At 33.5% G+C, this 12,127-nt stretch overlaps 1 protein-coding gene across 6 annotated transcripts in view; it reads right to left on the bottom strand.

Annotated features, from left to right (window-relative positions):
• The window catches only part of GRIA2 (glutamate ionotropic receptor AMPA type subunit 2), a 144,261-nt gene that overhangs the window by 24,939 nt on the left and 107,195 nt on the right, over positions 1 to 12,127 (bottom strand). For all 6 annotated transcript variants that reach the window (NM_001184995.4, NM_001184994.4, XM_016950989.4 and 3 more), the window contains 5 exon segments: positions 3,234 to 3,604; positions 4,104 to 4,310; positions 5,863 to 5,973; positions 6,632 to 6,736; positions 6,999 to 7,166. In NM_001184995.4, coding sequence (NP_001171924.2) covers positions 3,234 to 3,604; positions 4,104 to 4,310; positions 5,863 to 5,973; positions 6,632 to 6,736; positions 6,999 to 7,166 — 962 coding nt within the window.

Raw genomic sequence — 12,127 nt, 5'->3', positions numbered from 1 at the left:
AGAGAAAAATAGCAAGAAATAACAAAAAGAATATAATTCAGGGACTTTATCACAAAGTCTGTATGAAATACAAAAAAATAAATATGAAAGGATGGAAAAAGTTAAACACTTCTCACATATATTCTGAAAAGGATATTAAATATATTTTACGTTTGAAAAATGCCTTATGTAGACACAATCACTCTCAAAATGTTCACTATTTATCCAATATCAATGGGAAGTATAGTTATATGACACATATCATATATTTAAGAGTGCAGATTCAGTACCTGACTGCTCAAATCCCTTGAAACAAAAGCTGATTACATGGTAATTGCTTTTGACTCTACATATTGCGTATTAATTTATGACACGTTTAAGAATCATTTTTGTGTCATTCTATTCTAGTTGTAAAAATTAAGGAAAGTTAGATGTAAGTTGTCCTCTATTCCAGTCCTTATATCAGATTTAATATGTCAACTGATTTAAAATGTACATGATATCTAAAAATTTTTATTGGACTTATAAATAATTCAAAGGTGAAAAGTACTTCAACTATTTACTATTTACTTTTAAGTATTTTTAAAGTATCAATTCATGTTTCTCAAAGAGTTCCTGAGAAATTATGCAGAGAAGGAAATTCAATATTATTTTATGGTGACAGACAAAAATTACTTCTACAATTAAAACTTTCACCCATCAGCATCAGCGCTAAAGGAATAAAGAAATGTGCATATGCTCTTATTTATTTTTAATCCCTACTAAATCATTTTTTAAGTGATATATGTTTTTATATTCATTTGATTCCTTTAGGGTCATTGGGGACAATCCAGAAGCAAACAGGACAATAAAAATAACCTTTACAGCATATTGCTCTCATAATTTCTGTGATTCTATTCTTTATGAGACCATGTCTTATAGGTAAGATATTCTAAACTTAATTTCAGACAAATGAGAAGTCACTTAATTTAATAAATAACTCTAGATTACAACTTAAATGTGTCCTATTAACATTAATAATATAGTTTCATATCATATTTTACTTGGAAAAGAATCATAATTTTTTTAATATTTAAAGACATTTCTAAAGTGATCTGTGGATGTCATGCTTTTTAAAAATGATAATAAGCTACTGTATTCTTCTCAACTCGGGTAACCATCATTGCATTCTTAAAAAATGATAGTTTTGTTCATTAAAAATCATTAACTTTTCCAATGTATTATGTTGAATTTTAAAATTCATATATAGTATAAGTGAAAGATATGTACCTCAAATGTTTTAATAAAATAAATTTGTATCAAATACATTATGAATGAAAAAATACCAATCAATAACAAGGAAAAATATGCTATCTAAAAATCTGTTTATCCTACCAGGAAATAAAAGTTACTACATGTGAAATTGTAGTGTCATGACTCATGAATGAAATGAAAAGCACAGAAAAAACATCTTAATTTAGATGCAGCCTTGATGAAAAGGAGAAGTCATCTCTATGTCATGGCGGACTCTGGGATAATACAGATTGCTGATATGCCTTGTGCTCCAGTCCCTGTGTGCAAATAGGTTTCCCACTCCTTGACAAACACTGGATACCTAAACAACTACCTGCAGTGCCATCATGCCCAGGCGCAGGCATCTACTGGAACCCAGGCCAGACTGGGCTGACACGTCCTACTTCATAATGAACCCACATACACTTCTCCCTACTATCCAAAAGGCATAGCACAGGATATTAATGGCTTACATTTCAGAACTAGGGTAACATACTTCATTGTCCTTCTTACCAAAGGGAGCACCACTTCTTTATCATTTTATGAGTCAGAATGTTCTCTGAGACCCCAATATGGTTAGTATTTGCCTCCAAATTATTAGAAACTTCTCTGTATATCTTTAACTTAGATCAAATAAACTAAATACAGAGATGATAAAACTATGAATCTTATATATTTTGTCAGAGATAAAAAAAGTGTGTATATATATATATATATATACACACATATATATACACACATATGTCATGCTGTGCAAATTCCATTGGCATATTTCTAATTCACTGAAGTCCCACAGGGAAGTCACAGGGAATCTGGTGGAACTGAAAATTTTAAAATCTGTATAATTCATAAAAATGTAATTTTTTTTATCATTCCCACTATAATTACCTACTGTTAGAGAAGTAAGCTACTGATAATTTCTGGCTACATGATGTATTTCCTTTATCTTACTCGGTGAAATATACTAAAAAGATTGCAAAAGATGCAAATCTTTGAGCTTCTCATATAGTTTTCTTAAATTAATCATTTGTTATTCTCAAAAGTGATTTTAAAAATCTACAATATAATAAAATTGTATCATGAAAGGCACCCGCTCCACTCGTTATTAAGATATCCTGTAAAATTGAAGAAGGGTAATAGAGCCCAAATTAAAATGCGCCAGTAGAGTGATAATCATTTTGACTTTAAATGTTAATCACACTAGAAAAATCATGATTTATTCCTCTGAAGAGCCAAACATGGCTATCATTCTTATTCATACGTGCAACATGAATAAAATCAATGGGTACTTTGTGGTAGATTCATTATAATTAGGCATTCTAGTGCAGGGATTTAACATATCATAATGAGATTAAAGGTAGGTGAGTTTATTCCATGTGTGTGTGTATTACCATTCGATATGGACAGGTTTTTTAATGAATGATTAGTCCCTTCCAGGCATTTGTGGGTAGTTGAAAATATGCTATTATATTAATCCAGCAACCTCACCTAGAAAAAAAATAAATTTTATAACATCTCTCCCATACCATTTCCATGAGCTAATGATGGGAAAATAAAAGAGATGAGATGTGTGCCAACGAAGTTTTATCTAACAAGGTGTTACTTTGCAGTTAATAAATAATGTTGCCCATTTTCCCATATACAGGTCTGTGGATCAACACACAGATGACTGTAAAATGAGAATATGCAGCAAAAACACGGTACCCCTCCAAGAAGGCATGGAATGATAGGAACCTTATGCATTTTATAGCCTCTCCATGGTGTGTATAATTTCACCAAAGAAATAGATGAGCAACATTCAAAGAACATTGTTCAAATATTTCACAGACTTATGCCGAAGCTAAGAGGATGTCCTTCAAGAGTCTTAAACTGCTTGGACAGGAAGTCGGCAGCTGGTAACTTCTTTAGGGTGAATCCATAAACACCATGAATGTCCACTTGAGACCTAAAATGCACAAAGTTGAAGCAGGTGAGTAACCAACCTTGGCGAAATATCGCATCCTTGCTGCATAAAGGCACCCAAGGAAAACCAGAGACTATTAAAAATCCCAAATTCATTAGTTGATTCACTACTTTGTGTTTCTCTTCCATCTTCAAACTCCTCAGTGTGCCACTCGTAGGGGCTAAATCTGCTGACCAGGAATAAAACTACACTGACCCCAATGTAGGCAAAAACAATGCACATCCAGATCTCATAGGCTAAAGGATCAAGAAAGGAAAACACTCCTGGTTTGGACTTCTGAGGCTTCTTGATCATGATAGATATCCCGAGGCTCATGAAGGGCTTTGAGAAGTCAATCACCTCTTCTCTCACAAGGGTAATAGTTAATGGAGCAATTGCAATATCAGCTTTCTGTAAGGGAAAAAAAGGAAAGTAATAGTACCTGGAGTCATGGTGAAAAAGGAATCGTGGTTATGTCACTGGATCAAAGAAAAAGGAGAGGAAATCAGAAAAATGACAATAATTTTTTCCTTGGTATAGTCCCAGTAAAGGATACACAAAAAGGAATTATTCCCCGAATGCCCCTCCTCTTTATGAATACACAGTATACCCAGCTGGCTTGACTATGATCATTACACATCTGCACTGCATCCATGCATTTGCAGCCTTTTGACAATACATATGGCCCATATGCTTCAAGAGAGATGAAATGCTTGTCTCAGTTAATCTACATGTCTACTTCTGGCTTCAATCTTAATGTTTCAGATGTTCACAAATCAACAAGATAATGTTTCTAGAGTAATGTGGGAAATCAACAACCTCAGATATAGATACTTCACAGGGAGAGGAAGCAGTCTGTCAACAACAATTCAAATTGAATGACTTTATCTATGAGAAGAGCTATACTTACCCCATATACAAGTTCTCCAACCATCCCATTCCAAATTTTCGTGTCTGCATCCCTGGCCCCATACTTGCCATCACCAACAATTGTCAACTTGTACTTGAACCCACAATGTTTGGCGATTTCTGCAGCCAGGTCAACACAGTAGCCCTCATAGCGCTCATTGCCTTCAAGCATTTCATGATTTTTCTTCATCATAACATACGGAGATTCCTATATGAAAAGACTTTGCTTTAGCTGATTAAAATATCTGTGTTAATTATGTACTCTCATTGAATCAAATCTTCTGGTTTAATTATTACCCATTAGCCAGAGTAAATGAAGAATATAGATGGTGAACACACAACAGTAGAGGAATAATTTAAGCATAATGCTTCCCCCCAGAAAGCCTCGGAATGTCTATCGCTATAATTCATTAAGACGGCTTGTACGCAAGCATACTGAGTTAACAAGATACTCAAAACCACAAACTCTTTGTATGTTCTCTAGCCATGTTTGTCACTACTAGGACTTAGAGCAAAATATTACTGCTCAAAACCTATTTTATTCAAGTTTGGATTCACCACACCCTTATCCTTGATTAAGGTTAGGCCAATCCCAAAACCAGCATTCACCCAAACCCTGTGTCACTGCTGTCCCAAAGATAAGGTTCATGTGGAAATCAGGTTCATGGTCAGTGATACACAAACTGACAGGATCATTGTCATGATGATGTACTGATTCTACCCCCGCAGGCTTCAGGTCTCACTTCATCTGTGAGATACAATATCCTAGAATGATGCTACAAGGATAGCTAGAGAGTAGCTTCCCCCTGTAAACATAAGAAAAAGGAAGCAAGAAAAAATGAATCAACACAGTCCAATATTCTCCATTGGAAAGTGGCACTGAGGATATTTGGGGTCTCAATGAGATAGTTCCTCTCAATGGCATGATAAAGGCAAAAATCCTCAAATGTCTAATTTGCACTTATCAAGAGATTTTCAATTGCCTACTAATGTTTTAATTCAAATCCCTTACCAATCTATCTATATCTGCCCTCAATATTGTTAGGAGAATAAATCACACCAATTTACAACTTCACTGCTAAGCCCATTTTTTTTTTTGTAAAAGAAAATACAACAAAATAGTTTGTCACAAAATTCTGTCCTATAACGAACACCATTTTCTCCATTTCATTTCACCAACAGCTTGTCATGCTGATCCACATCTCTCTTCCATCTATCCAAAGCCTGGGTGTTGAAGATCCAGTTCAATTTTTCCTTATTCATTCAATATGCATTTATTGTGTACTAGCTATGTGCCAACACAGTGCTGAAATTTGGAGTAAAAACAAGGGAAATAATCCTTATCTTTAAGGAGATCATCTTTCATTAGATAGAATAAAGACAACTTGACATCATCATGAAATCATGTAACAAAGGGAAAGAAAGAATTTACACAGTATCAGGTGGGAATGGAAAGGTGAATAACTCGCAGAAATATGAGGAACACTCTTCAAGACATTCCCCAATTGTTCACCGATGTAAGCACCAGGGTAGGAATTATCTGTGTAAACTGTAGCGTTCCTTAAAGAAAATGGGGAACATTTTCAATGCTTTAGCTAGATCTTGTGTATTCCTTTTAACAGAGTAAATATGCAATAAATGATTAAAACATTGCAAAAGAAGCAAAACAGATATTATTCTCCTAAAATATAAATAGCTACTCCTGCAGATATTAGCCATAAGAAAATACAAAGTAAAACATGGCATATGTAGCAAATTACCAAAATTGTGGTGACAACAACAGTCTTATTCTCAAGCCCAGAGGTGTCATTTCCAGAAGGGAGCTCAGTAAGAGTAACAACCATTTTGTCCACTTCACTCCAGTAGCCAATCTGGAAAAGGTTACAGCAGACAGATGTATGGATAAATGACTTGTCTATTAGCAAAGCATTTAATTATTTTCAAAGCCATGTCTGAATCTGAAATTAGACCCACATTTACTGGACTTGTTCTAAATAGAAATGTCTTTTACATATGTGAATCTAACAGGAATAAAAGGAAGTATAAAAAAATTCCTAAAAATGACTTGTCTCTTCATATTCACTTTTTGTATTTTCTAAGAGTAATTGTTTGGGAGTAGTCATATAGAAATGTAATTAAAATCCAAATAATGACATTTTAGCCTAAACAGCTAAAAGGTTGATGTTGAATTGAACAGTTACATGTGTATTTGCACCAGCTACTTTTTGTCTTCTGAACTGTAAACCTTCAACAAAAATTCTTTCTCTTTTCATTAAAGACTTCCCCTTCAGTCTAAAAAATTAAAGTTCAACAGCTCTACCTATAATTATTTTTAAAATTACATTTCAATGTTACTTACCAGAAATAAACAGACTTTAGGAAAAAAAAACACTTCAAAATATATCTGTTTCTGGAAGTCGTTAAACTCTATGTGAATACACATCTCCAGAATTCTCTGGAAGGGTGAACTCATAGGCTAGCTAACTCACCTCCTCACATAGAACTGCCTTTAAATCACTAAGGATTTACCTTCCGGGGCCCATTAGTTTTGAGCTCCATGATGTTAATTGTATAGTTTATTCTTTTTCCATTCTGGTCAAACTTTATATTTCCTGAGAGACCTTCAACCTGAACCTAATGAAGAAATGGGAAAGCAGCAGAGTTATATATTTACTTCAACCAAACATATACACTGTACAGATTACTTTAACCAGCTGAAGTCAAGAAAACTACATCAATAAGATTTGTTTCTCTCTTCAACCTACCTTTGTGTTGTTAGAAAAGAACATTGCCTGTATATTAGACACAAGGAATAAGACAAGGATGACTAATTTAGCAGGAAGAAAACATTAATGGCCATATTAAGTCACGTTAACGATTATTTTGAGTAACTGACCTGTTTGAGGGCCCTTTCTATTTCTACACCTTGTCCCCAGGGCACTGCTGGGTTCGCCAGACAGTCTCCTGCATTCCCCCTTCGGGAGATTTCAATTCTTTGCTTCCTTAGGTTGCGGAAGGCTTCAGTCATCACTTGAACGGCATCATAGGTCAGAGCAGAAGTATACTGCAAAGGATCACACACATTTCATAAGAACGGGAGAAAATTCAGAAACTCACTGCACCCCAGCAATCAAGACTGCAGTTGCTCAGCACACAATACCATTTAAAAGTCCAAGAATTTAAACACAATTTCTGCATCTAGAAACCTAAGAATCGAAGAGAAGCATTACAAAACATGGGGACTATGAAATGTGCTCTTGACTCTAAACATTTTCTATTATGTTAATATCTCAGCTGTTTCAGGTGAGACCTTTTCATAATAATTGTGTCAATGTTTATTTTTCTTTTTTTTTTCTAACCTGCTTCTTGTTACAGCCTCACTTTATAGCCTGCTATGGTGATATACAAAACTATAAGACTAACAATTAATATTTATTTACAGTCCAATGAGAAATTCATTTGTCAATGCAGAAGGAATATGGATTACTTTCAGGATTCTTAGTCTCTAATTCAACCCTGGTCATGCTCACACTGATCTGCAGTGGTTTTAGGGGTGTCTACTTAGGCTCCCCTAGGCGATTCTGGTAATCAAGTAGAAGAACCACAAAACTTCATAATTTCTATGCCCCCAAGCCTCCATGCTTCAATAGTATATGATAACATTGGTTCCAAACTTATGGTATTCAGATCCCAGTGGGACAGCAGAATTATTACAGGTTCTAGGGCCAAGCCCTAGGTACATGTGTACCAGGCATTGTCAGTGTCTAGATAAGTAGTAGTATGTGCATGTATCTATACTACCATTTGCCAAATGGATGATGCTGTCAGTTAATGATTAACTACATTTTGACATTAAAGTTTTACTGAATGTTGAGAAAATTTCTGTCATTGTTTTTCAATCTGTAGGTACTAAAAGTACGGCGAAGCTTGGGAGAAAAAAAATGCAATACTGTACCATACTGACTTTGTGACATGCTAAATTCTTGATCACCAATCCAAAACAGGCACTCAGCATTCCCAAATAATTCTACTCAGTTCCTTAGTATTTCAGGTCTTTCACTCTCAAAAATGATAATTTCATCTTTGTCTTCTCCAAATACCCAGACCTCCACACATTTCTCTTTCTCTAAATTCCACTGAAAACCTTGCCTTCCTTGCCATGGAAAAAAGATAAGCCATCTAACAGTAAAACCACTAAGCTCCCCATACTCTGTTGTTCACCTGAGACGACAATACAGGACATCTACTTAAGAAAAGACTTCTTGAACCAAATAAGAAATATCACATCAAGATATATCTGCTTCGCTTGTATGTTTGTTTCTATTCTAAAGGGAAAAAATTGATTAATTTGTTTTTATACAGTGATAAGTTTATTGCCAAGATAATTCTTACAATAATGTCTAGTTCCCTGAAAAAGAAATGTAAGCTAAATTGAATAAGTCAAATATTTTAAAATATTGCAGTTTGTATGGAAATTATGATTATAGCAAAAAGCCAACATTTTTGACTTAGCTTGCTCACATTACTAAGGGAAAGCTATAAAGCCGTCTACTAAATGTGTTCGAGGTCTACAAATGTTGGTTAACCACATTAAAAAAATATGATTAGCTTGAAAGAATTGAAAGCATTTAGATCCACGTAGCATATTATGAATATGATTCAGAGCATGCACACATTAAGAGTAAAAATCCTTTCAACCTTTTTCGAATGCTCAAAACTAATCAAGTCTTAAGCCTATTACCATTTTAAATTAAAAGTCACAATCATAGAAACACAATTCTGGGCTGAGAGAATATCAACAGCTTCTGTTTCCAGAGTTCCTTTTTGCTTATGTTCTGCATGTATGGCTCATTTATTTTTCTAAACAAATATGTTCACATTTTTTGATTGGATAGTTAAATATTTCAGTTTTATTCTACCATTCATTAAACTGGATGTAAATTAATTTGAAAGGAGCATGATGGCAATGTAACTATCTCCTTTGAAAACAAATGCTTCATCTCTGCCCCTGTGTTTATGTTCTGTGAAATCCCTCAGCTGAGTTGGAAATTTATATTTCAGTGGAGGACCATTTTGCTTTGCAGTGCTATATCACAATCGCATCATAGCCACACATTAAGAAGAAATCAGGGAAATCGTTTTTACAGTCCATTTTCCAAATGTGCTTTTTACTTTGCTTTAAATGTATATTTATTGAGACTTATTTGTCAAAAATAAAATGAAATATGCATTTTAGACATGCTTGTTATGTCCAATAGTCATCAGCCAAACCAATCAATAATACATTACTGTAATCTCTGATACCAGAAAACAGTATTCTAACACCAAAAAAAGGGGAGAATGAAAAAAAGTTCTGTGTATAGCTCAAATTTAATGAACATAAAAGAGGATAAATAGGCTACAGTACAAATTTTCATGGGTTATCACAATGATGGGCACCTTTTTCTAAACATAGTATCTACATCATAATAAAATTTTGAAAAAATATATTCAAAGAAAAAGTACTAAAATTTAAGTACTATTAAAGTGTGACGATATTTCCCATGAATGGCGACTTTCAGAAATTTTCTTTAACACTTGAATTTAGTTGACTATAGTTTAGAAAGCATTGCATTTAGCATCAGAAGACAAGGCTCAAGCCCAGATTTTATTATTTACTGTTCTGTTGCCTTGGGCAAGTGAACTAAAGTATTATTGTCTAAGGTTGTTTAGTAAAATAAGGAGAGCAATGCTTCTTCTGTCTATGTTACAAGAGCGTTGAAAAGGAAGGTAGGGAAAAATATTCATGTTTACCTAGTTCTCTTTGTGACAAGCCTGAGGTAGACAGTTTCCCAGTAAGTCTAAAAAACCCTATGCCACCACTGTTTTTATTCCAATTCTATAGGTGAAGATTCCAAGTTATAAACTTTCATTTTACCCAGCTTTACAAAAAATGTGTGGCAAAAGTGGATTTGAATCCAGATCTCTGTGATTCCGAGGTAATTATGATGACCAATGGCCCTTGTTTTCCTGGATTGTCACAATTTTGCAAGGAAAAGTCTTGAGTCCCAGGAACCTTTTCAATCCCAGGTACACTGGGATGGTTAGTTACTTTATTTGGCAAATACTGTATCAAATGAATGTATAGTAGGTGAGAAGCTTGATGAGTTGTAAAATATGTTATATATGTAAGTTATTGACCAGTAGGTTTGCATTATTTTCTTCTTTTGTTACTATCTTGATGCAAAACTAGTTTGTTTTTACAATGTTTTGAAAACCACTATCTCACTCCACACAAAAGGGTTCTGTGATCTAATAAGTACAGAAAATGATTTTCACATTGACATATTATAGACCCTCAGAAATCCCACAATAACAGTTTAACTGTTTAATTAGTATTTCCCAAACTAATGACCAATTTTGAAATTTCTTTAACATCAATTATTTTCCATAAGAATAGTGTTTTATGTAACATACTTCGGGATGTTAAAAAGTTTTATGGCCTGGTACATTTTACATACTCATTTCTAAAATAGCCTCAATTATTTAGTTAAAAAATTATTATGCATTGAATGATATTCCTCTGGAGAATCTTATGCAATATTAATTCTCAGTTTCATCCTTTTACAAAATAATTTAAAACAGGGTCAAAAATTATGATTTCTAGGAAAGATAAGTAAATCTATAAGAAAAATTTTAAGAAAGTTTTTTTTTAAGATAACCAACAGTGACCAAATCTAATAGGGCCATAAGACAAATGAACAGTATGAGGAAATGTATTATAAACTTAAAATTATTCACTTGTCTTAATTTCAAATTCAACTACAGTTTACCCTATGGAAAAGAGCTGTCTGTGATAAGGTCATCTTTAATTTACTGTAAAGCATATTGAATATGTGTCCTTTGAAACTTCACTGCATAAAGGCATAAAAATCTTCATAAAAACCTTAGTAAGCACACAAGCTCTATCACATTTTCCAAGGGTGAAAAGGGAGCTGCATTGGCAAGAAACCTAAATTAACATCTTTTATTATTCTCCATAAATAATAAAATAATTTTAATCTTCTGTGAAGAAAGAGTCTTCAGGTAAAAGGAATAAATTTAAAACAACATATTTTTGCCTAAATTACCCAAATTGGCTATTAATCTTTACTGAAAATCTTACAGATTAAGAATTTTATATTCAGGAACTTTAGATTACTTAAGAATTCAAATTTTCAGATAAAGCTAATCGGATTCACCAAGACAGAAAAAAGATGCTGAAATCAAGGCATTGTCTGGTTTTGATTCAGCCATAGGAAGCAGATCTTTTATTTTGTTGGTTGAACACATCCCTCTCCCTGACTCTCCACTTCCTAGAAATCTTATAACAAGGTGAAAGTTCTTTATTTTTTATGATCTATGAAAAACAAAATATACATTGTCCAGAGTAATTTAGGATTCAGTTTCGGCACCTGGAGATCAAAGTTGTCTGCCTACCTGCAAGTCACTACAATCTCTAAGAGATAGAGGCACCACTTGAGATGTCAGAGATTTGGCAAAAATTTGAAATGTTAACAATGTTTTATTGAGGGCTTAAGTTAGTACTTCACATAATCATGGTATTAGAGATTTGCAGGAAACCTAAGAGTTTACCTACACTTGTTCCCTTTACAGATAAAGAAATATGAAAATGAGATGTGAGATGCTCTGAATTAAATTATAAATATTAATAACACATTTTTATTTTTATTGGTGTGATATACATATTTTTAAAATTCATGTTTACAAAATAAACAATCTTATCAATATCAAATTTATAAGTTTATTTCAGTCATTTACACACTTTTTAAACTATAAAATACAAGGAATTAATATGTCAAATTTCAAACTTCCAGGTTGTGTTGGGCAAAATGCTGTAATATTAGGAAGAGTGAACGCCAGTCTGCCAGCTGTGGTTTGGACAGTTAAAACACTCAAGAAGCAGAATTAATTCTATTAGGCCACTAGGGTACAATTTAATGCACGACACTAATTACTGAACTGAAAAAGATTATACTATTTTCA

Source organism: Pan troglodytes, chromosome 3 (genome assembly GCF_028858775.2).
Source record: "Pan troglodytes isolate AG18354 chromosome 3, NHGRI_mPanTro3-v2.0_pri, whole genome shotgun sequence".
In the NCBI taxonomy this organism is placed as follows: domain Eukaryota; kingdom Metazoa; phylum Chordata; class Mammalia; order Primates; family Hominidae; genus Pan; species Pan troglodytes.
This window is presented reverse-complemented; position numbering and strand designations above follow the sequence as displayed.